General features: G+C 47.7%; 1 protein-coding gene across 1 annotated transcript; it reads left to right on the top strand.

Annotated features, from left to right (window-relative positions):
* Nucleotides 1-1,605: 1,605 nt before the first annotated feature.
* Nucleotides 1,606-24,974, top strand: LOC136305569 (signal-induced proliferation-associated 1-like protein 3; the record flags this gene model as incomplete). Its single annotated transcript, XM_066208845.1, is given in 26 exon segments — nucleotides 1,606-1,709; nucleotides 2,781-2,867; nucleotides 2,870-2,908; nucleotides 2,910-2,941; nucleotides 4,151-4,163; nucleotides 4,165-4,386; nucleotides 4,388-4,513; nucleotides 4,515-4,706; nucleotides 4,761-4,790; nucleotides 7,080-7,103; nucleotides 7,106-7,159; nucleotides 7,161-7,241; nucleotides 7,243-7,358; nucleotides 8,137-8,181; nucleotides 8,252-8,344; nucleotides 9,462-9,557; nucleotides 10,446-10,579; nucleotides 10,852-10,949; nucleotides 12,040-12,198; nucleotides 14,793-14,860; nucleotides 16,450-16,597; nucleotides 18,096-18,299; nucleotides 18,816-19,419; nucleotides 20,854-20,968; nucleotides 21,544-21,628; nucleotides 22,703-24,974. Coding segments are annotated over 26 exon segments (3,119 nt in total), but the record flags the coding sequence as incomplete, so codon positions are not given.
* Nucleotides 24,975-25,076: the final 102 nt, after the last annotated feature.

Genomic DNA, 25,076 nt, shown 5'->3' with positions numbered 1-25,076 from the left:
TCAAGGGTTGGGTGGTGCCTAAGGTTGAAGTCTCCCGAGGGTTGGTTGGACACCAAGAGTGACTTTTGGGAACATTCCCGGCTTTTCCCCGGCATTTCCCCGGCGTTTCCCCGGCATTTCCCCGGCATTTCCCCGGCATTTCCCCGGCAGTTCCCCCGTCAGTTCCCGGCATTTCCCCGGCAGTTCCCCGGCAGTTCCCGGCATTTCCCGGCATTTCCCGGCAGTTCCCGGCATTTCCCGGCATTTCCCGGGCAGTTCCGTCCCGGCATTTCCCCCGGCATTTCCCCGGCAGTTCCCCGGCATTTCCCGGCAGTTCCCGGCATTTCCCCGGCATTTCCCCCGGCATTTCCCCGGCAGTTCCCGGGGCAGTTCCCGGCAGTTCCCGGCAGTTCCCGGCAGTTCCCCGGCATTTCCCCGGCAGTTCCCCGGCAGTTCCCGGCATTTCCCCGGCAGTTCCCCGGCAGTTCCCCGGCAGTTCCCCGGCAGTTCCCGGCATTTCCCCGGCATTTCCCCGTCAGTTCCCGGCATTTCCCCGGCAGTTCCCCGGCAGTTCCCCGGCAGTTCCCGGCATTTCCCGGCAGTTCCCGGCATTTCCCCGGCATTTCCCCCGGCATTTCCCCGGCAGTTCCTGGCATTTCCCCGGCATTTCCCCGGCAGTTCCCGGCATTTCCCGGCAGTTCCCGGCATTTCCCCGGCATTTCCCCGGCAGTTCCCCGGCAGTTCCCCCGGCAGTTCCCGGCATTTCCCGGCAGTTCCCGGCATTTCCCTGGCATTTCCCCGGCATTTCCCCGGCAGTTCCCGGCATTTCCCCGGCATTTCCCCCGGCATTTCCCCCGGCATTTCCCCGGCATTTCCCCGGCATTTCCCTGGCATTTCCCCGGCATTTCCTCGTCAGTTCCCGGCAGTTCCCCGGCATTTCCCCGGCATTTCCCCGGCATTTCCCCGGCATTTCCCCGGCAGTTCCCGGGCATTTCCCCGGCAGTTCCCGGCATTTCCCCGGCATTTCCCCGGCATTTCCCCGGCAGTTCCCGGCAGTTCACCGGCAGTTCCCCGGCAGTTCCCCGGCATTTCCCCGGCATTTCCCCGGCATTTCCCCGGCATTTCCCGGCAGTTCCCGGCATTTCCCCGGCATTTCCCGGCATTTCCCCAGCATTTCCCCGGCAGTTCCCCGGCATTTCCCCGGCAGTTCCCGGCATTTCCCTGGCAGTTCCCGGCATTTCCCCGGCAGTTCCCGGCATTTCCCCGGCAGTTCCCGGCATTTCCCCGGCAGTTCCCGGCATTTCCCCGGCAGTTCCCGGCATTTCCCCGGCAGTTCCTCGGCATTTCCCCGGCATTTCCCCGGCAGTTCCCGGCATTTCCCCGGCAGTTCCCGGCATTTCCCCGTCAGTTCCCGGCATTTCCCCGGCAGTTCCCGGCATTTCCCCGGCAGTTCCCGGCATTTCCCCGGCAGTTCCCGGCATTTCCCCGGCAGTTCCTCGGCATTTCCCCGGCATTTCCCCGGCAGTTCCCGGCATTTCCCCGGCAGTTCCCGGCATTTCCCCGTCAGTTCCCCGGCATTTCCCCGTCAGTTCCCGGCAGTTCACCGGCTTTTCCCGTTTCCCGCAGCCGACTCCACGGGCACGCACTCGCTCTACACCACGTACCAGGACTACGAGATCATGTTCCACGTGTCCACCATGCTGCCCTACACGCCCAACAACCGCCAGCAGGTCCCGCACGCAGCTTCCGCACCGCGCCGGGGTCGTCCGTCCCTGGGGGGTCGGCGGATCCCCAGGGTTGGGAGATCCCGAAGTTCGGTTGGAAGATCTCTGGGATTGGGGGATCCCAAGGGTTGGACGGTCCCAAAGATTGGTTGAGTGATCCCAAGGATTGGTTGGATGATCCCAAAGATTGGCTGATCCCAAAGATTGGTTGGGTGATCCCGAGGATTGGTTGAGTGATCCCGAGGTTTGGATGATCCCAAAGATTGACTGGACAATCCCAAAGATTGGTTGAGTGATCCCAAAGATTGGTTGGACGATCCCAAAGATTGATTGAGTGATCCCAAGGATTGGATGATCCCAAAGATTGGTTGGACAATCCCAAAGATTGGTTGAGTGATCCCAAAGATTGGTTGGATGATCCCAAGGTTTGAATGATCCCAAAGATTGGCTGGACGATCCCAAAGATCGGTTGAGTGATCCCAAGGTTTGGATGATCCCAAAGATTGGTTGGACGATCCCAAAGATTGGCTGGACGATCCCAAGGATTGGTTGGATGATCCCAAAGATTGGTTGAATGATCCCAAGGATTGGTTGGATGATCCCAAAGATTGGTTGAGTGATCCCAAAGATTGGTTGGATGATCCCAAAGATTGGTTGGACGATCCCAAGGTTTGGATGATCCCAAAGATTGGTTGAGTGATCCCAAGGATTGGTTGGGCGACCCCAAAGATTGGCTGGATGATCCCAAAGATTGGTTGACGTGATCCCAAGGTTTGGATGATCCCAAAGACTGGTTGGATGATCCCAAGGATTGGTTGAGTGATCCCGAGGTTTGGATGATCCCAAAGATTGACTGGACAATCCCAAAGATTGGTTGAGTGATCCCAAGGATTGGTTGGACGATCCCAAAGATTGGTTGAGTGATCCCAAGGATTGGACGATCCCAAAGATTGGCTGATTGATCCCAAAAATTCCTTTGAACCCTCCCAAGAGCTGAACCATCCCAAACCTTACTCGGCCCCATCCCCCAACCTTCATCCCCGCCCGTTCCCAACGTCTTTTTGTCCCCAACTCCAGCTGCTCCGGAAGCGCCACATCGGCAACGACATCGTCACCATCATCTTCCAAGAGCCGGGCGCGTTGCCGTTCACGCCGCAGAACATCCGCGCTCCCACTTCCAGCACGTCTTCATCATCGTCCGCGCCCCACCAGCCCTGCTCCGAAAACGTCTCCTACAGGTGAGGGATCCCCCCCAAAATTCCCCCCAAAATTCCTCCAAAATTTAAAAAAAATTCCACCCAAAATTTAAAAAAATTCACACCGAAATTTGAAGAAATTTACGGAAAATACGGAAAATTTAACAAAAAACTGGAAAAATTACCGAAAGTTTGTAAGAAATTCCCCCTGCTCCGAAAACGTCTCCTTTGGGTGGGGAATCCCGCCAAAATTCCCCCAAAATTCCCCCAAAATTCCCCCCCAAATTCCCCAAAATCGGAAAAAATTTACCCCCGAATTTACCAAAAATACGGAGAAATTACCAAAACTTTGTAAAAACTTTCCCCTGCTCCGACAGCGTCTCTTACAGGTGAGGAATCCCCCAAAATTTCCCAAAATTCCCCAAAATTTAAAAAAATTCCACCCAAAATTTGAAGAAGTTTACTGAAAATACGGAAAATTTACCGAAAATTACAGAAAAGAATCCGAAAAATCCCCAAATTGCAAAAGTTGGCAAAAACTCCCCCAAAGTGGCAAAAATCTGCCAAAGTTCCCCAAAATTTTCAAGACTTCTCAAAAAGTTTACGAGAAAATCCCCAAAACCTCTAAAAATTTGTCAAAATGCCAAAAAAAATTGCCAAAAATTTCCAGAAGATTTAAAAAATCCTCACAAATTTTGAAAGCTTTGCAAAAAAAAACTCCTAAAAAGCCCCAAACTTTTCTAAAAACAAGTAAAATTTACCGAAAATTCGCAAAAAATCCCCCGAAATTTGCAAAAAATCCCCACAAATTTGCAAAAATTCCGGGAAATCTACAAGAACTCTTCAAAATTTGCCAAAAAATTCCCCCGAAATTTTTCCCAGCCCTCTAAAAACCCCGAACTGACCAAGGCCAGAAATTGACCGACCCCAAACCTTGAAGAACCGCAAGATCTGGGTCATCCCAAAGATCCAAGGATCCCAAAAAATTGGTTGGAAGATCCCAAAATTAGTCAACCCCAAACTGACCAACCCCAAAGACCTTCCCCAACCCTAAAAACCCCAAATTCACCAACCCCAAACCTTGAAAAACGCCAAAAATTCACCAACCCCACAAACTGACCAACCCCAAACCTTGAAGAGCCCCCAACTTGACCAACCCCCAAACCTTGAAGAACCCCAACTTGACCAACCCCCCAAGACCTTCCCCACCCTCTAACGCCCCCAAATCCCTCGTTTCCTCCCCCGAAAAAGCGTGGCCGTCACCCCGCTCCAAGGACGTCCCACCCTTCGGCCCCCCCGTCCCTCCGTCCGGCGTCACCTTCCGCCGCTCCGACCTCTTCCGCGCCTTCCTCTTGGCCAAAGCCATCAACGCCGAGAACGCCGCCCACAAATCCCACAAATTCCGCACCATGGCCACCAGGACCCGGCAGGAATACCTCCGGGACCTGGCGGAAAACTACGTCACCAACACGCCCTTGGACACGGCCGGGGAAGTTCAACCTCATCTCTTTGGCTTCCAAGAAAAAGGAGAAATCCAAAGCTCGGCCTCTGGCGGAGCTGGAGAGCGCCGGCGCCGTCTCTTGGCGCGTCTCGGCGTCGGATTTCGGCAAGGGGCGGGGCGGAGATCCCGTGCGTTTTGGGGATTTCCAAGGAGTTCGTGGTGTTGGTGGATCTGGAGGCCAAGGAGGTGGTTTTTAATTGTTTCACCGGGGGACGTGATCGGGTTGGAGGCGCCGAGGGGACGACGCTGAGGATTTATCACGGCCGCGGGGATTTGGTGAGCGTCCGGGCCGGCGCGGCGGCGGCGGCGGCGGCGGCGGGAGGGGGAAGGAGGGGAAGGAGCGGACGGAGAGCGGCCGAGGAGGTGAAGGAGATCGTGCAGAGGCTGAAGGTGAGTTGGGGGGGGGAAAAATGGGGGGAAAAATGGGGGGGAAATGGGGAAAAAATGGGAAAAATGGGGGGGAAATGGGGAAAAAAATGGGAAAAATGGGGAAAAAAATGGGGGGAAAATAGGGAAAAAATGGGAAAAATGGGGAAAAAATGGGAAAAATGGGGGGGAAATGGGGAAAAAATTGGGGGGAAATGGGGGGAGAAAATTGAGGGGAAATGGGGGAGAAAGTTGGGGGGAAATGGGGGGAAAAATGGGGAAAAATGGGAAAAATGGGGGAAAATGGGGGGAAAATGGGAAAAATGGGGGAAATGGGGGGAAAATGGGAAAAATGGGGAAAAAAATGGGGGGAAAATGGGGAAAAAAATGGGAAAAATGGGGGGAAAATGGGGAAAAAATGGGAAAAATGGGGAAAAAATGGGGAAAATGGGGAAAAAAATGGGGGGAAAATAGGGGAAAAAATGGGAAAAATGGGGAAAAAAATGGGGGAAAATGGGGAAAAAAAATGGGAAAAATGGGGGGGAAAATGGGGAAAAAATGGGAAAAATGGGGGGAAATGGGGAAAAAATTGGGGGGAAATGGGGGAGAAAATTGAGGGGGAAATGGGGGAGAAAGTTGGGGGGAAATGGGGGGAAAATGGGGAAAAATGGGAAAAATGGGGGAAAATGGGGGAAAATGGGAAAAATGGGGGAAATGGGGGGAAAATGGGAAAAATGGGGAAAAAAATGGGGGGAAAATGGGGAAAAAAATGGGAAAAATGGGGGGAAAATGGGGAAAAAATGGGGAAAAATGGGGAAAAAATGGGGAAAATGGGGAAAAAAATGGGGGGAAAATAGGGAAAAAATGGGAAAAATGGGGAAAAAAATGGGGGAAAATGGGGAAAAAAATGGGAAAAATGGGGGGAAAATGGGGAAAAAATGGGAAAAATGGGGGGAAATGGGGAAAAAATTGGGGGAAATGGGGGAGAAAATTGAGGGGAAATGGGGGAGAAAGTTGGGGGGAAATGGGGGGAAAATGGGGAAAAATGGGAAAAATGGGGGAAATGGGGGAAAATGGGAAAAATGGGGGAAATGGGGGGAAAATGGGAAAAATGGGGAAAAAAATGGGGGGAAAATGGGGAAAAAAATGGGAAAAATGGGGGAAAATGGGGGGAAAATGGGAAAAATGGGGAAAACATGAGGGGAAAATGGGGAAAAATGGGGGAAATGGGGAAAAAATTGGGGGAAATGGGGGAGAAAATTGAGGGGAAATGGGGGGAAAAATGGGAAAAATGGGAGGGAAAATGGGAAAAATGGGGGGAAAATGGGAAAAATTGGGGAAAAATGGGGGAAAAAATGGGGGAAATGGGGGAGAAAGTTGGGGGGAAATGGGGGGAAAAATGGGGAAAAAATGGGAAAAATGGGGGGAAATGAGGAAAAAAAATGGGGGAAAATGGGGGAAAAAATGGGGGAAATGGGGGGGAAAATGGGTGAAAAAATTGGGGGAAATGGGGAAAAAATAGGGGGAAAAATGGGGAAAACATGAGGGGAAAAATTGGGGGAAATTGAGGGAAAATGAGGGGAAAATGGGGGAGAAAATTGGGGGGAGAAATTGAGAGGAAAAGAGGGAATTGGAGGGGAAAATGGGAGGAAAATGAAGGGAAAAGGGGGAAGAAAGGGGAAAAAATGGGGGAAAATGGGGAAAAATTGGGGAAAAAGGGAAAATTGGGGAAAAAAAAAAAATGAGAGAAAAATGAGGGGAAAATGGGGAAAAAATTGGGGAAAAAGGGGGAAAATGGGGGGAAAATTTGGGGAAATGGGGAAAAATGGAGGGAAATGGGGCAAAAATAGGGAGAAATGGGAAATGGAGAAAAAAATAGGGAAAAAATGAGGAAAACAATGGAGGCAAATGAAGGGAAAAAGGGGAAAAAATGGGGGAAAAGGAGGAGAAATGAAGGGGAAAAATGGGGGAAAGTGGGGAAAAAATGGGGAAAAATTGGGGGGTGTGGAGGGGGAAAAAATGAGGGAAAAATGGGGAGGAAAATGGAGGGAAGATGGGGAAGGAGGAAAAAATGGGGCAAAGGGGGAAAATTTGGGGCAACGGAGGGGAAAAAACGGCGGGAGAAAGGGAAAATTGGGGGAAAATGGCGGGAAAAAAGGGGGAAAAACGGTGGGAAAAAAATGGGGGGAAAAAAACCGGGAGGAAAAAAAGGGGGGGAGAACGGGGACACGGAAAAAATGGGAATTGAAGCAAGGGGGAAAACGGGCAAAAAAAAAAAAACAAACCCCGGGGAACGCCGTCCGCCTTCGCCAGGTGACCACGCCGGGCTGCGCCGCTGGTGGGACATGACGCTGCGCCGCAACGGCCTCGGCCAGCTGGGCTTCCACGTGCACCCCCGACGGCAGCGTGGCCGAGGTGGAGGAGTACGGCTTCGCCTGGCAGGCCGGCCTGCGGCGCGGCAGCCGCCTCCTCGAGTGTGTGCAAGGTGGCCGCCGTGGCCCTGAGCCACGAGCAGATGATCGACCTCCTGCGCACCTCGGTCACCGTCACCGTGGTCATCGTGCCGCCGCACGAGGACGGCACGCCCAGGAGGTGGGTGGGGCCGTGGGCGGTGGTTGGGTGGCCCTTGGTGGCTTCTGGGAGTCTTGGGTGCCATTGGTGGCATCATTGTCCCGTTGGTGCCGTTGGCGCCATCTTGGAGTCTTGGGTGTCATTGGTGACGTCCATGTCCCATTGGTGCCATCCATGTGCCATTGGTGCCTTGGGCGCCATCTTGGAGTCTTGGGTGCCATTGGTGACATCATTGTCCCGTTGGTGCCATCCACGTGCCGTTGGTGCCGTTGGCGCCATCTTGGACTCTTGGGTGCCATTGGTGGCATCTTGGAGTCTTGGGTGTCATTGGTGACATCATTGTCCCCATTGGTGCCATCCATGTGCCATTGGTGCCTTGGGTGCCATCTTGGACTCTTGGGTGCCATTGGTGGCATTTGGGCGCCATTGATGACCTTGGTGACATCTGGGTGCCATTGGTGGCATCTGGGTGTCTTGAGTGCCAATGGTGACATTTGGGTGCCATTGGTGGCCCTGGGCGCCATCTTGGAGTCCTGGGTGCCGCTGGTGGCATCGCGGTGTCCTGGACGACATTGGTGACATCTGGGTGCCACCGGTGCCCACCTGTCCCTGGTCCCACCGGTGCCACCAGTGCCACCTGTCCCCCGGTCCCAGCGGCGCCCCTCCCAGTGCCACCGGCGCCCCCCGTTCCCCCGGTCCCATCGGCGCCGCCGTGGCGCCACCTTTCCGCGGTGCCGGCGGTGGCACCCCCGATGCCCGCGGTGTCCCCGCGTGGCACGCGTCCCCCGTGTCCCCGCAGGGGCTGGTCGGAGTCTGTGGCGGAGCCGAGGGCGGATCCGGAGCCGTTCCCCGGAGCCGTTCCCGGAGCCGTTCCCGGAGCCGCTGCCGGGTCCTTTCCGGGCCCCGTTCCGCAGCGGGCCCCGGCTGGCACCCGCGGCGCCGCCCAAACGGGCACCGGCCGCGCCGGCCATCCCGCACCGGGAACCGCAGCCGGGCCACGGGAAAAGGTGAGGGGGGCGTCCCAGAAACATCCCTGAAATTCCACCCGAAATTCCCCCAAAAATCCTCCCGAAATTCCACCCAAAATCCTCCCCGAAATTCCCCAAAAATCCTCTCCCAAAGTTCCCCCAGAAATCCCTCCCCGAAATTCCACCCAAAAATCCTTCCAAAATTCCCCAAAAATCTTCCCAAAATTCCACCCAAAAATCCTCCCAAAATTCCCCAAAAATCCTCCCAAAATTCCACCCAAAAATCCTCCCAAAACTCCCCAAAAAATCCTCCCGAAATTCCCCAAAAATCCTCCCAAAATTCCCAAAAAATCCAGCCAAAATTTCCCCCCAAAATCCCGGGATCCCGCGCCGGGAACCGCAGCCGGGCCCCGGGGGAAAGGTGCGGGAATTCGTGGGATTATCCCAAAGAACCCGCCCAAAACTCCTCCCGTTTTTCCCAAATCTCCCCATTCATTCCCCCTCATTTTTCCCCCCAATTTCCCGATTTTCCCATTCTTCCCAAATTTCCCCGTTTTTTCCCCAAATTTCCCCATTTTTTCCCCAAATTTCCCCATTTTTTCCCCAAATTTCCCCATTTTTTCCCCAAATTTCCCCATTTTTCCCCCAAATTTCCCCGTTTTTCCCCAAATTTCCCCGTTTTCCCCCCAAATTTCCCCATTTTCCCCCCAAATTTCCCCGTTTTTTCCCCAAATTTCCCCATTTCCCTCCCTCATTTTTCCCACCTTTCCCCACTCCATGTTTTCACCTCATTTTCCCAATTTTCCCTTTTTTCCCCCCAATTTCCGCGTTCGTTCCCTCATTCTCCCCATTTCTTCCCAAATTTCCCCCTTTCCCCCCAAATTTCCCCATTTTCCCCCCAAATTTCCCCATTTTTCCCCAAATTTCCCCGATTTTCCCCCAAATTTCCCCATTTTCCCCCCAAATTTCCCCATTTTTTCCCCAAATTTCCCCATTTTTCCCCAAATTTCCCCGATTTTCCCCCCAAATTTTCCCCATTTTCCCCCAAATTTTCCCCATTTTTCCCCATTTTTTCCCATTTTCCCCCGATTTCCCCTTTTCCCTCCCCAAATTTCCCCGTTTTTTCCCAATTTCCCCGTTTTTTGCCCCATTCCAGGCCCCTGAGCTTCCCCGAGTCTCCCCACTCCGGCTCCTCGTCGTTCCGCCAAAGCTCCGGGAGTTTCTCCGCCCCGGGGAGCTCCAGAGGGGAGAGGTGGGAAAAAACCAGGAAAAATTGGGGGGAAATTGGGAAAATTTGGGGGAAAACGGGAAAAACGAGGCGAAAAAATGGGGGAGAAACGGGAAAACTTGGGGAAAACGGGGAAATTTTGGGGAAAAATGGGGAGAAATGGGGGAAAAACGGGGGAAATTTGGGAAAAGGGGAAAATCAGGAAAGAAGGGGGAAACGGAGGGGAAGGATGGGGGGAAACGGGAAAAAATTGGGAAAAAATCAAAAAATGGGGAAAATTGGGGAAAAAATCAAAAAATGGGAGAAAATGGGAAAAAATTGGGAAAAAAATCATAAAAAAATGGGAGAAAATGGGAGAAAATTGGGAAAAAATCACAAAAAATGGGAGAAAATGGGAAAAAATTGGGAAAAAGTCATAAAAAATGGGAAAAATTGGGAAAAAAATCGCAAAAAATGGGAGAAAATGGGAAAAATTGGGAAAAAATCATAAAAAATGGGAGAAAATTGGGAAAAAAATCACAAAAAATGGGAGAAGATGGGAGAAAATTGGGGAAAAATCATAAAAAACGGGAGAAAATGGGGGAAACTGAGGGAAAATGGGAAAAAAATGGGAAAATTTGGGGAAAATGGGAAAATTTGGGGAGCAATGGCGGGAAAAGGGGGAAATCGGGAATTATTTGAGAAAAATTGGGAAAAGGGAGAAATTGGGGGAAATTTGGGGGAAAATTGGGGAAATTTGGGGGAAAATGGGAGAAACTGGGGGAAAAATTAGGGAAAATGGGGGAAAAATTGGGAAAAATGGGGGGAAAATTGGGAAAAAAGTGGAAAAAATGGGGAAAAAAGTGGGAAAAATGGAGAAAACGGGGATTTTTCCGCGTGTGGAATTCCCATAATTCCCGTTTTTTCCCTCAGGCCGCAGAGGGGAGCGACCTTCCCGGCGGAGCCACAGCCTGGGAATTCCGGGAATTCCGGGACTTCCGGGAATTCTGGACACTCGGAGGCCGCCGGGATCGGACACGAGGGCGGCGCTGAGAGGCTCAAAGCAGGTCTGGAAATTTGGGAATTTTGGGAAATTTGGGGATTTTGGGGATTTGGGGATTTTGGGGATTTTGGGGATTTGGGGAGGGAAATTTGGGAAATTTTGGGAAATTTAGGGAGGGAAATTTGGGGATTTTGGGGACGAAATTTAGGAAAGTTTGGGATTTGGGAGGGAAGTTTGGGAAATTTTGGGATCTGGGGGAGGAAATCTGGGAAAAAGGGGCGGGAGCGGTGTGATCCTGATCCCGACTCCCCAATTCCCACATTTTGGTTCTTCCAGAGCCGCTGTGGCACGTCCCGGCCCCGGCCAGAATTCCCGGCAAACGGCCGGCGCGGCCCGAGCCCGGAGGGAAAGATTCCCCCAACCGCCTGCCCAAGGTGAGAAACGCCCCGAAAAATCCTGGAATTCCCCCAAATTCCTGGAAAAATCCTGGAATTCCCCCCCCCCCCCAAAAATCCCGTCCAAAATCGCCCCCAAAATGGCGAAATTCCCCAAAAAAATCCCCCCAAAATCCCTGGAATCACTAAAAAAATCCTGAAAAAACCCCCGGGAGCACAAAAAATCCCTGAATTCCTAAAAAAATCCTGGAATTCCTGAAAAAATCCCTCAAAAAATTGTCCCAAAAACGGTGAAATTCCCAAAAAAATCCTGAGCCCGGTGGGAAAGATTCCCCCGACTGCCTCCCCAAAAATCCTGGAACTTTTTTTTTAAAAAAATCCCGGAATTCCTGAAAAAAATCTTGGAATTCCCAAAAAACTCCCGCAAAAATCCTTGGAATCTTGGGAAAAAACCCTTGGAATTGCCGAAAAAAAACCCAGGAATCCCTTGAATCCAAAATTCCCCCCAAAAAACCCCCTTGATATTCCCCAAAAAACCCCCTCAAAAAAAACCTCCCCCGGAATCGCCAAACCCTCCTCGGAATTCCCAAAAAAATCCTCGGAATTCCCGGAAACGGCCCTGAAAACCCCCCCCAAAAAAAAGAAAATCTCACCCAAAAAAAACCCCCTGAAAAAATCGGAATCAGAGCCCTGGAGTCGCCCAAAAAATCCGGGAATTTTGGGGGTTTTGGGGGATCCCGGCTTCCCAGAATTCCCAAAATTCCGAAAATTCCCGTTTTTCTCCCCGGAACGAGCCTCTTCATTGCAGCCACTCGGCCTCGTCCAGCTGCAGTGACCCCCGGGCCGAGCCCGGAACCTCCCCAAATCCCTGGAATTCCAAAAACAAAAATCCCCAAATCCCCTTAGAAACCCCCAAATTCCCAAAAAAATCCCACAACCCCCGCCCGGAAATCCTGGGAAAAAAAAAAAAACTCCCCGGAATTGTCGAAAGATTCCCTAAAACACCTCGAAGAAAATCCCCTCGAATCCCGAAAAAAACCCCCCAAAAAATCCCAAAATTCCGGGGATTTTGGGGATCCCGGCTTCCCAGGATTCCCGGAATTCCCGGAATTCCCGTTTTTCCCCCCAGAACGAGCCTCCCCCCGGCAGCCACTCGGCCGTGTCGAGCTGCGCGGAGGCCGAGGCCGGCGCCGAGTCGCGGAGATCGCCCCGAATTCCCTGGAATGGCGCCGATCCCGGCCGGAGCTGCGGCAACGCCGCCGCCCCCCGAGGCCTCGGCCGCGGCCAGGTGGGGCGAGGGCCGGGCCGGGCCGGCGCCGCCGGGCAAAGTCCCGGGGTTTGGGTCAAATTCCCGGGGTTGGGTCAAATTCCCGGGTTTTGGGTCAAAGTCCCGGGGTTTGGGTCAAAGTCCCGGGGTTTGGGTCAAAGTCCCGGGTTTGGGTCAAATTCCCAAGTTTTGGGTCAAATTCCCGGGTTTTGGGTCAAATTCCCGGGGTTTGGGTCAAAGTCCAGGGTTTTGGGTCAAATTCCCGAGTTTTGGGTCAAATTCCCGAGTTTTGGGTCAAATTCCCGGGTTTGGGTCAAATTCCCGGGTTTGGGTCAAATTCCCGAGTTTTGGGTCAAATTCCCGAGTTTTGGGTCAAATTCCCGATTTTTCTGCTAAAAATTCCCCGGTTTGGGTCAAATTCCCGATTTTTCTGCTAAAAATTCCCCGGTTTGGGTCAAATTCCCGATTTTTCTGCTAAAAATTCCCCATTTTTCGGTTAAAAATTCCCTTTTTGGGGTTAAAATTCCCAATTTTTCTGCTAAAAATTCCCCGTTTTTTGGTTAAAATTCCTGATTTTTCTGTTAAAAATTCCCAAATTTTTTGGTTAAAATTCCCGATTTTTCTGCTAAAAATTCCCAGTTTTTTGGGTAAAATTCCCGATTTTTCTGCTTAAAATCCCCGATTTTTTCTGTTAAAATTCCCGGGTTTCTGTTAAAAATTCCCGAATTTTTTGGGTAAAATTCCCAATTTTTCTGCTAAAAATTCCCGATATTTTGGTTGAAATTCCCAATTTTTCTGTTAAAAATTCCCCATTTTTCGGTTAAAAATTCCCTTTTTGGGGTTAAAATTCCCAATTTTTCTGCTAAAAATTCCCAAATTTTTTGGTTAAAATTCCCAATTTTTCTGCTAAAAATTCCCCATTTTTTGGGTAAAATTCCCGATTTTTCTGCTAAAAATTCCCGATTTTTTGGTTAAAATTCCCGGGTTTCTGTTAAAAATTCCCGATTTTTTCGGTTAAAATTCCCGGGTTTCTGTTAAAAATTCCCGATTTTTTTGGGTAAAATTCCCAATATTTCTGCCAAAAATTCCCCGATTTTTGGGTCAAATTCCCGATTTTCCTGCTAAAAATTCCTCATTTTTTGGGTAAAATTCCCGATTTTTCTGCTAAAAATTCTCCGGTTTTTGGGGTAAAATTCCCAATTTTTCTGTTAAAAATTCCCGATTTTTTTGGTTAAAATTCCCAATTTTTCTGTTAAAAATTCCTGATTTTTGTGGTTAAAATTCCCAATTTTTCTGTTAAAAATTCCCTCTTTTTTTGGTTTAAAATTCCTGATTTTTTGGTTAAAAATTCCAAAATTTTTTTGGTTGAAATTTCCGATTTTTTGGTTGAAGATTCCAAATTTTTTTTGTCAAAATTTCCTATTTTGGCGTTAAAATTACCGATTTTCCTGTTAAACATTCCCAATTTTTCGGTTAAAAATTCCGATTTTTTTTTTTTTGGTTAAAATTCCCAATTTTTGGGGATTAAAATTCCCAATTTTTCTGTTAAAATTCCCAATTTTTTCTCTAAAACTTCCCACGTTTTTTTGGTCGAAAGTCCCATTTTCTGGTTAAAAATCCCTCTTTTTTTGGGTCAAATTCCCTTTTTTATTAAAAACTCCGTTTTCTCTCCAAACCGGACGATTTTTTGAATTAAATCCCCAATTTTTGGTTGAAATTCCCAACTTTTCCTTTAAAATCCCCGTTTTTTGCTTTAAAACCTCCCAGCTTTGGGCTAAAAACTCCAGTTGTTGTTAAAATCTCATCTTTTTTCCCAAAAACTCCCAATTTTCGGTCAAACCTTGCATTTTTTCCTTAAAAATTTCAATTTTTGGTTAAAAATCTCTTTTTTTTCCCCCTTAAAATCTCCAATTTTTTGGTAAAAACCCCCAATTTTTGGTAAAAAATTCCCCATTTTTTTCTTGAAATCCCTATTTTCTATTTAAAATCCCCAATTTTTGGTTAAAAACCCAATTTTTGGTTAAAACACCCAATTTTGGTTTAAAACTCCCAATTTTTGGTTAAAAACCCCAATTTTGGTTTAAAAATCTCAATTTTGGTTTAAAACTTCCAATTTTTAGTTAAAAACCCCAATTTTGTTTTAAAACTCCCAATTTTTGGTTAAAAATCCCCTTTTTTAGCTAAAAATCCCAATTTTTGGTTTAAAAACTCCCCTTTTCACTAAAAATTCCAGATCTTTGGTTAAATTTTTGGGAATTCTTAAAAATTCCAATTTCTGGTTTAAAATTCCCTTTTTTCCCCCTTAAAATCTCCAATTTTTTGGTAAAAACTCCCAATTTTCAGTAAAAAAATCCCCATTTTTTTTCTTGAAATCCCCAATTTTTTGTTAAAATCCCCAATTTTGGTTAAAAACTCCCAATTTTTGGTGAAAACTCCCAATTTTGGGTTAAAACTCCCAATTTTGGGTTAAAAACTCCCTTTTTTTTCCTTAAAAACTCCAGAACTTTGGTTCGATTTTTGGGAATTCTTAAACCTCCCGAATTTTGGTGAAAACTCCCAGTTTTGGTGCCAAAGACGGATCTTCCCCCATTTCCAGGCCGGTTCCCGTGTCCCAGATCCCGCCGTCGGCTGCCAAGTCCCTGCAGCCCAAAACTCCGGGAAGGGCCCGAGAGGAGCCGAAAACGTGAGAGGGGAACGGGGGAAAAACCGGGAATTTGGGAAAAAAAACCGGGAATTTGGGGAAAAAACACGGGAATTTGGGAAAAAAAAACGGGAATTTGGGGGAAAAACACGGGAATTTGGGAAAAAAACACGGGAATTTGGGAAAAAAAACCGGGAATTTGGGGAAAAACGGGAATTTGGGAAAAAAACACGGGAATTTGGGGAAAAATGGGAATTTGGGGGAAAAATGGGAATTTGGGGGGAAAAAACGGGAATTTGGGGGAAAACGGGAATTTGGGATAAACGGGAATTTGGGGAAAATGGGAATTTGGGGGAAAAAATGGGAATTTGGGGAAAAACGGGAATTTGGGATAAAAATTTGGGAATTTGGGGTAAAAAAAAGGGATTTGGGAAAAAAAATGGAATTTTTGGGGAGAAAAAAATGGAATTTTTGGGAAGAAAAAACGGGAATTTGGGAAAAAAAGATTTGGGAAGAAAAAACGGGGAATTTTCAGGGAAAATTTGGGGTTTGGGAACCAAAAAAGGTGATTTTGGGGAGAAAAAATGGGAATTTGGGGAAAAAACGGGATTTGGGGGGGAAAAATGGGAATTTGGGGTAAAAATTTGGGAATTTGGGGTAAAAAAATGGGATTTGAGGTAAAAAGTGGGAATTTAGGATAAAAATTTGGGATTTGGGAACGGAAAAATGAGATTTTGGGGAGAAAAAACGGGAGTTTGGGAAAACTAATGGGGATTTGGGATGAAAATTTGGGAATTCGGGGTAAAAAAAAAATCAGGATTTGGAATTAAAAAATGGGATTTGGTGGATTTTACTGGAATTTTGGTGATTTTAATGGAATTTTGGGGGATTTTAATGGAATTTTGGTGGATTTTTTTGGAATTTTGGTGGATTTTAATGGAATTTTGACGGATTTTAATGGAATTTTGATGGATTTTAATGGAATTTTGGTGGATTTTAATGGAATTTTGATGGATTTTAATGGAATTTTGACGGATTTTTGTGGATTTTAATGGGATTTTTTTGGGAATTTTGGGGGATTTTGGCAGATTTTGGTGGTTTTTTCCCGGATTTTGTGGGATTTTCCATGGAATTCCGGGAATTGTCTCTCCCAGGCGGGTGAACGTGTTCGGGCAGCCGCGGCTGCGGGATTTGAACGATTTTGATGGAATTTTGAGGGAATTTTGTGGGAATTTTTGGGGATTCGGGCAGATTTCGATGTTTTTCCCAGGATTTTCCATGGAATTCCGGGAATTGTCTCTCCCAGGCAGGTGAACGTGTTCGGGCAGCCGCGGCTGGGGGAGTTGAACGATTTTGATGGATTTTGAGGGAATTTTGTGGGAATTTTTGGGAATTCGGGCAGATTTCGATGTTTTTCCCAGGATTTTCCATGGAATTCCGGGAATTGTCTCTCCCAGGCGGGTGAACGTGTTCGGGCAGCCGCGGCTGCGGGATTTGAACGATTTTGATGGAATTTTGATGGAATTTTGAGGGATTTTCACGGGAATTTTGTGGGAATTTTTGGGGATTCGGGCAGATTTTGATGTTTTTCCCAGGATTTTCCATGGAATTCCGGGAATTGTCTCTCCCAGGCAGGTGAACGTGTTCGGGCAGCCGCGGCTGCGGGCGTCCCTGCGCGACCTGCGCTCCCCGCGGCGTCTCCCCAAATCCTCCATCGAGGACGACCTCAAGCGGCTCATCCTGATGGACAGTTCCTGCCCCGAGCCCGAGCCCGCCCCGGTGAGACGCAATTCCCGACGTTCCCGGAATTCCCGGAATTTCCCCCGACGGGCAAATGCCGAAATTCCCGAGGTTTGAGCCCCGGGAATGGAGGGAAAAAGGGTGAAAATGCGGATTTTTTTTGGCCAAAAAAAAAAAAAATGGTGAAAGCTGGAATTCTCTCCCTGAAATTCCGGGAATTCCCGGAGTTCCCCGAATTCCCGGAATTCCTGAGCCCCGAAATGCTGAAATTCCCGAGGGTTTAGCCCCAAGAATGGGGAAAATTGGGGGGTTTTAGTCCCCAAACTGAGAATTTTCCCGGTTTTTCAGCCCCAGGAATGGTGAAAATCTGGTTTTTTTCCCTGAAATTCCAAGAATTCCCAGAATTCCTAACATTCCCGAAATTCCTGAACCTTTAAATGTTAACATTCCCAAAGTTTCAGCCCCAAAAATGGGGGAAATTCCCATTTTTTAGCTCAAAACCCGGGAATTTTCTGGGGTTTTTAACCCCCAAATGGCAAAAAATCCTCAATTTTTCTCCCTGAAATTCCCAGAATTCCCAGAATTCCCAGAATTCCCGACCCCAAAAATTCCCGAGGTTTTGGCCCCAAAAATGGGGGAAACTTGGGATTCTTGGGGAAAAAACTCGGGAATTTTCCCGTTTTCCCCGGATTTAACCCTCGGGGATTTTGGGAATTTTGGGAATTCCAGGCGAAAAAACCGGGAAATTCCCCTTCTTTTGTTGGAAAAAAACCCGGAATTTTCCCGTTTTTTGAAGTGGAAAAAACCCGGAATTTCCTGATTTTTAGTGGAAAAACTTGGGATGTTTCCTGTTTTTAATGGGGAAAAAAACCTGGAATTTCTCCATTTTTAATGGGAAAATTTCCAGATTTTTCTCGTTTTTAACTGGAAAAAACCTCGGAATTTTCCCGTTTTTTAATGGGAAAAAAACCCTGGAATTTTCCCATTTTTATTGGAAAAAAATTTGGAATTTTCTCATTTCTAACCAGAAAAACCTGGAATTTCTCCGTTTTTAACGGGAAAAAAAAATCGAGAATTTTTCTCATTTTTAACAGGGAAAAAATTCCAGATTTTCACATTTTTTATGGAAAAACCCCTGGAATTTTCTCATTTTTATTGATAAAAAAACCTGGAATTTCCTCGTTTTTCATTGAAGAAAATCAGGATTTTTTTTCTCATTTTTAATGAGAAAAAAAAAATGGGAATTTTTTTGGGGGGGGAAAAAAAACCTCTGGAATTTTTCCATTTTTATTGGAAAAAAATTTGGAATTTTCTCATTTCTAACCGGAAAAACCCTGGAATTTCTCCATTTTTAACGGGAAAAAAAAAAAAACGGGAATATTTTTTTTAACGGGGCAAAAAACCAAAAGGGATTTTTCCTGGGAAAACCTCCGGAATTTCCCCATTTCCCCAGGATTTCAACCCTCGGGAATTCGGGGAATTTTTGGGAGGAATCTCGACAATTCCCGGTTTTTTTTTCCCCCCCCCCCGTTTCCAGGCCCTGCAGAGGACGCTGTCGGACGAATCTCTGTGCGGGAGCCGTCGGGAGAATCCCGGGAGAATTCCCAAAAATCCCCCGAGCCGGGAATTCCCGGAAAACGCCCCGGGAGGCTTCGGGAGCGGCAGCAGCAGCAGCAGCAGCAGCAGCAGCACCCTGCCCGCCCGGAGGGACGGCAGGAGAGGTCGGAATTCCGGGAGTCGGGCAATTCCGGAAAACTGGGGGGGAGGGGTGGGGGGATTTTGGGATTTTGGGGAATTTTAGGTGGGAAATTTTGGAGGATTTGGGGGGATTTTGGGGGGAATTTTTGGGAATTTTTGGGGGGTTTTTTTGGGCATTTTTGTGAGGATTTTTTGGAAATCTGTGGGAATATTTGGGAATTTTGGGGGATTTTTTGGGGAATTTTTTGTGAATTTTTTTAGAATTTTGGGAATTTTTGGGGATTTTTTGGGGAGTTTTTGGGGATTTTTTTTAGAATTTTGGGGATTTTTTGGGATATTTTGGGGAATTTCTTGAAAAGTTTCAGGGTTTTTTTAGGGGTTTTTGGGAAGTTTAGATGGGAAATTTTGGAGGATTTTGGGGAATTTTGGGGGAATTTTGGGGGGATTTTTTTGGAGAATTTTTTGAGATTTTTGGGGAATTTTTCAGGAATTTTTTTGGTATTTTTGGGAATTTTTTTGGATTTTTTGGGGAATTTTTTGAGAATTTTGAGAATTTTTTGAGATTTTTGGGGGAATTTCCCAGGAATTTTTTGGGGATTTTTGGGAATTTTTTAGGTGCCGGATTTGGGGGTTTGGATGGATTTTGATGGATTTTCACCCAGATTTTTTGGGGAATTTCAGGAATTTCGGGTGGAATTTTGGGGGATTTGAGGAATTTTGGGGATTTGGGGAAGTTTGGGCTGAATCCGGCTGCCGGATTTGGGGATTTCGGTGCATTTTGGGCTGGAATTTGAGCAGAAAATCGGGAATTTTTGCGATTTCAGCCCAGATTTTTGGGGGATTTTGGGTTGGAGTTTTTGGGGATTTGAGGAATTTTTGGGATCGGTGGATTTGGGTGGGGATTTGGGTTGGAAAATCAGGATTTGGGGGAATTTCGGGTGGAATTTTGAGCAGAAATTCGGGATTTTTTGCGATTTTCACCCAGATTTTTGGGGGGAATTTTGGGAATTCAGGGTTGGAATTTTTGGGGATTCGTGGAATTCGTGGGAATTCTGTGGCACTTTCAGGCCCCGTGGCCCGGCTGGACCCGGGGCTGATCCCGCTGCCCGACACGGCCGGGCTGGAATGGGCAACGCTGGTCAGCGCCGCCAAGGCCTACGAAGGTGAGAGAGGAAAAACGACGGGAATTTGGGAGGCCAAAATCCGGGAAAAATCCGGGAAAAAATCCGGGATTTGGGAGCAGGAAACTTTGGGGCAAGATCGGGGAGTTTTGAGCCCAAAAATCGGGGAAAAAAGGGAATTCGAGAGGCCAGAAATGGGGAAAAATCCGGGATTTGGGTTGGGAAAATCCGGGGAAAAATCCGGGATTTGGAATCGGCAAAATTTGGGAGAAAATCGGGAATTTTGAAGCCAAAAACTCGGGGGGAAATCAGGAATTTTGGGAGCCCAAAATCCGGGAGAAAGAAAGAATTTGGGAGCCTGAAAGTTCGGGGAAAATTGGGAATTTGGGATCCTGGAATTCCAGGGAAAATCGGGAATTTGGGATCAGAAAAATCGGGAATTCAGGATCCAGAAATTTGGGGGAAAAAATGGGAACTTGGGATCCCAAAATCTGGGGGGGAAAAGTGGGAATTTTGGGGCCCGAAATTCGGGGGAAATTGGGAATTCGGGATCCTGGAATTCCAGGAAAAATCGGGAATTTGGGATCAGAAAAATCGGGAATTCAGGATCTCCAAGTTCGGGAGAAATCGGGAATTGTGGATGCCCAAAAATCTGGGAGAAATGGAGAATTTGGGATCCTGAAATCCCAGGGAAAACTTGGGAATTCGGGATCCCAAAATCTGGGGGGGGGAAAGTGGGAATTTTGGGGCCCGAAATTCTGGGGGGGAAAAAAAAATTGCGGATTGGGGAGGTCAAAAATGGGTCGTTTTGGGTCGTTTTGGGTCGTTTTGGGTCGTTTTGGGACAATTTTGGGGTGATTTTTTGGGTCGGTTTTTGGGGTAATTTTGGACGATTTTGGGATTTTTTTGGGGGGGTAATTTTGGCTCTTTCTGGGGTATTTTTTGGGGTCATTTTTGGGGTAATTCCGGCTGATTTTGGGGTAATTTTGGGTGATTTTTTCGGCAATTCCGGCTGATTTTGGGGTAATTTTGGGTGATTTTTTTTTTTGTAATTCCAGCTGATTTTGGGGTAGTTTTTTTGTTAATTTTTTTGTAATTCCGGCTGATTTTGGGGTAATTTTGGGTGATTTTTTTGGCAATTCCGGCTGATTTTGGGGTAATTTTGGGTGATCATTTTTGGGTAATTCCGGCTGATTTTGGGGTAATTTTGGGTGATTTTTTTGGGCAATTCGGGCTGATTTTGGGGTAATTTTGGTTGATTTTTTTTTTTGTAATTCCGGCTGATTTTGGGGTAATTTTTTTGTTAATTTTTTGGCAATTCTCGCTGATTTTGGGGTAATTTTGGGTGATCATTTTTGGGTAATTCCGGCTGATTTTGGGGTAATTTTGGGTGATCATTTTTGGGTAATTCCGGCTGATTTTGGGGTAGTTTTGGGTGATTTTTTCGGCAATTCCGGTGATTTTGGGCTGTTGCAGTGCAAAGAGCCGTGTCGCTGTTCTCGCTGACCGACCCCGCCCTGAGCCCGGAGCCGCCCCCGGCCCCTCCCCCACCCGAGAGACCCCCGCGGGCGGCGCCCCTCCCCCCACTCAGGTTCCCCAACATCCGGGAATTTGGGGGCCCAAAGGGAAAAAGGAATTTCGGGGGGATCTGGGAGGGGAAAAAAACCGGGAATTTGGGGGGATTTGGGGTGGGAAAAGGGGATTTGGGGGGAAAATTGGGAATTTTGGGGGGGGATTTGGGAGGGGAAAAAAAATGGGAATTTGGGGGGATTTGGGGGGAAAATTGGGAATTTTGGGGGGGGGTTTGGGGAGGGGAAAAAACCCGGGAATTTGGGGGGATTTGGGGTGGGAAAAGGGGATTTTGGAGGAGAAAAAAACGGGATTTGGGGGGAAAATTGGGAATTTGGGGGGGGGTTGGGGCAGGGAAAAAAAATGGGAATTTGGGGGGATTTGGGGGGAAAATTGGGAATTTTGGGGGGGGGTTGGGGAGGGGAAAAAACCGGGAATTTGGGGGGATTTGGGGGGATTTGGGGATTGTTGGGAGGGGATTTGGGGGAGAAAACGGGAATTTGGGGGGATTGAATCCATTTTCCCTCAGTTTGTGCCAATCCGGGGGATTTTTTTTCCCCGTTTTCGCTTCTCCCAATCCTGAATTTCTCCCCCCAGCCCCTCCCCCGCCCCTCTGGATCTCCCAGGAAAAGTTTCCCAGTTGGAGGCGATGCTGAAGCAGCTCCACAGCGACCTGGAAAAGGTGAGGGAAACCCAAACTCCGGAGGGTTTTTCCCCCCCCAAAATTTCCCTCCAAAATTCCAGAAATTTTCCCGCCAAAATTCCCCATTAATCCCAAAAAAAAATTTTCCGTTTTCCACTAAAAACCTCCCGATTTTCTGCTCAAAAATCCAAATTGTTCCCTCAAAACTCCCTGAGCCTCCTCGGGGGTTTTTTCCTGAGTTTTTATTCTTCTCCATAAAATGGGAAATTTCCTAAAACTCGATTTTTCACTCGAAACCACCCGAAATTCACTAAAAACTGGGGGGGTTTTCCCCCAAAATCCACTTTTTGTTTTTTTTAAATTTCAAAAATGACAATTCCCAGATTTTTCCCAAATTCCCACTTTTCCCCCCCAAATTTATTCACTCAAAACCCCCCAAAAATTCACTAAAAAAATCCCGATTTTTCCCCCCAAAATCCCCGTTTTTTTACCTGAAACACCCAAATTTCCCTTCGAAGTTCCCCCAAATTCCCGAATTTCTCCCGAATTCCCATTTTCCCTAAAAGAATTCCCAAAAATCCCCCGTTAATCACTGAAAAAACCCCCAAAATCCTCTTTAAAACACCCAAAAAATCCCGAAAAAATCCCGAATTTTTTTTTAAAAAACCCCATTTTTACCTTAAAAATTCCCTTTTTTCTCCCCAAAAATTCCATTTTTCTCCCCCCGAATCCCAGATTTTTCCCAAATCCCCGTTTACCCTCCGCATCCAAAACATTTGTTTTCAAAATCCCCATTGACTCGCTCAAAACCGCCCAAGAAATCCACTAAAAAAAATCCCAATTTTTTTCCCCAAAAATTCCCAGTTTTTAACCTGAAATTTTTTTTTCCCTTCAAAATCCTAGATTTCTCCCGAATTCCCATTTCCCCTGAAAGAATTCCCAAAAATCCCCCGTTAATCACTAAAAACCCCCCAAAATCCTCTTTAAAACACCCAAAAAAACCCTTAAAAAATCCCAATTTTTTTTTTCAAACCCCGTTTCTTCCCATGAAAATTCCCTTTTTCCTCCGCCCAAATCCCGATTTTCCCGCAATTCCCGTTTTTTCCCCCGCAGGAGAAGCAGGACAAGGTGTTCCTGCAGGCCGAGGTGGCCAACCTGCGCCAGAACAACCGGCGGCTGCAGCAGGAGTCGAGCTCGGCCGCGCGGCAGCTCCGGCGCTTCGCCAGGATCTTCTCCGGGGCCCCCGAGCACCCTGAGCCCTGACTGGGATCCACTGGGAGCCACTGGGAGCGACTGGGATGGACTGGGATCGACTGGGAGCCACTGGGATGGACTGGGAGCAACTGGGATGGACTGGGATGAACTGGGATGGACTGGGATGGACTGGGAGGGAGAAATTCCCATTGGGATCGGCGGCTCCGGCGCTTCGCCGGGATCTTCTCCGGGGCCCCCGAGCACCCTGAGCCCTGACTGGGATCCACTGGGAGCCACTGGGAGCGACTGGGATGGACTGGGAGCCACTGGGATGGACTGGGAGCGACTGGGATGGACTGGGAGGGAGAAATTCCCATTGGGATCGGCGGCTCCGGCGCTTCGCCGGGATCTTCTCCAGGGCCCCCGAGCACCCTGAGCCCTGACTGGGATCGACTGGGATCAACTGGGAGTGACTGGGATCCACTGGGATCCACTGGGATCCACTGGGATGGACTGAGATCCACTGGGAGTGACTGGAATGGACTGGGAGGGACTGGGATCCACTGGGAGCCACTGGGATGGACTGGGAGGGGACTGGGAGTGACTGGGAGCGACTGGGATGGACTGGGATGGACTGGGAGCCACTGGGATGGACTGGGAGGGACTGGGATCAACTGGGATGGACCGGGAGCCACTGGGATGGACTGGGAGTGACTGGGAGGGACTGGGATCCACTGGGATGGACTGGGATGGACTGGGAGTGACTGGGACAGAGAACTCCCCCCGGGATTGGGACGTTCCCGTCGGGATTCGGCAGCGCTGGAGCTTTTCCCGGAGCTTCGAGAGGATCCAGAGGGATCCGGGATCCAGCTGGGATCCGCTGGGATCTTCCCGCCTGGGACGGAGGGCTTGGATCTGAGCGCGTCCCTGAGGGATCCCAAAACATTCCGGAGGGATCCCAGAACATTCCAGGAGGATCCAGAACATTCCAGGGGGATCCCAGAACATTCCGGAGGGATCCAGAACATTCCAGGGGGATCCCAGAACATTCCAGAGGGATCCCAGAACATTCCAGAGGGATCCCAAAACATTCCAGGGGGATCCAGAACATTCCAGAGGGATCCTGGAGCTTTTCCTGTGGATCCGGAACATTCCCGAGGGATCCCGGAACATTCCATGGAATTCCAGAGGCTTCCAGAAGGATCCCAGATTTCCTCCCCCCCCCCCCCCAACGGAATTCCAGAACTTTCTATTTCCCCGGTGCTTCCAAAAGGATCCAGAACTTTCCATGGAATTCCAGAATTTTTCCTTGGAATTCCAGAACTTTCCCAAGGGATCCAGAACCTTCCCCGGGATTCCGGGAATTCCAAGAATTCCAGAACTTTTCTAAAACGATCCAGTGCTTCCAGAGGGATCCAGAACTTTCTCCCGGAATTCCGGAACTTTTCCAGCGGGATCCCGATTTTCCCCGGTGGAATTCCAGAACTTTCCGCGAGGATCTCGAGGTTTTTTTTTCATGGAATTCCAGGAATTCCAGAAACTTTCCAGGTGCTTCCAGAGGGATCCGGAAACTTCTCATGGAATTCCAGAGTTTTCCATGGAATTCCGGGGTTTTTTTCCCCACGGAATTCCAGAACCTTCCACAGGGATCCTGAATTTTTCCTCGGAATTCCAGAATTTTTCCCTGGAATTCCAAAAGGATCCCGAATTTTCTTTTTTTTCCCTGGAATTCCAGAATTTTTCCAGAGGCTTCCGGGCCCCTCCAATGGCAATAATCTTTAATTAATGATAATAATAATAATTAATTAACCAGGAAGAATTAATAATAATTAAGGAGCTTCCAGGCGTGGCAATCCAGGCACTTTTATTACCCCCCAAAAATAAGAAAAATTCCCAAAAAATTTAAAAATTCCCTAAAAAAAAAAATCCTTAAAAAACCCTAAAAATTCCCTAAAAAAAAAAATCCTTAAAAAATAAAAAAAATCCCCAAAAAAAATCCTTAAAAAATAAAAAAATTCCCGAAAAACAAATCCTTTAAAAACTAAAATTCCCGGAAAAAAATTCCTTAAAAAAAATAAAATTCCCCCCAAAAAATCCGTTTAAAAAATTAAAATTCCCTAAAAAAATTCCTTTAAAAAAATTCAAGATTCCTGAAAAAAAAATTCCTTAAAAAAAAAAAAAAAATCCCCCCCGAAAATAAAAATTTCCTTAAAAATTCCTTTTAAAAAATTCCCTAAAAAAATTTTAAAATTTTCTAAAAAAAAAATTTCCTTAAAAAAATTTCAAAAATCCT

This window comes from Chamaea fasciata, unplaced genomic scaffold, assembly GCF_029207755.1.
Source record: "Chamaea fasciata isolate MVZ Bird 193981 ecotype frontalis unplaced genomic scaffold, bChaFas1.0.hap1 SCAF_495, whole genome shotgun sequence".
In the NCBI taxonomy this organism is placed as follows: Eukaryota; Metazoa; Chordata; class Aves; order Passeriformes; family Sylviidae; genus Chamaea; species Chamaea fasciata.
Note: the sequence above shows the minus strand (reverse complement) of the source record. Positions and strands in the feature narration are given on the sequence as shown.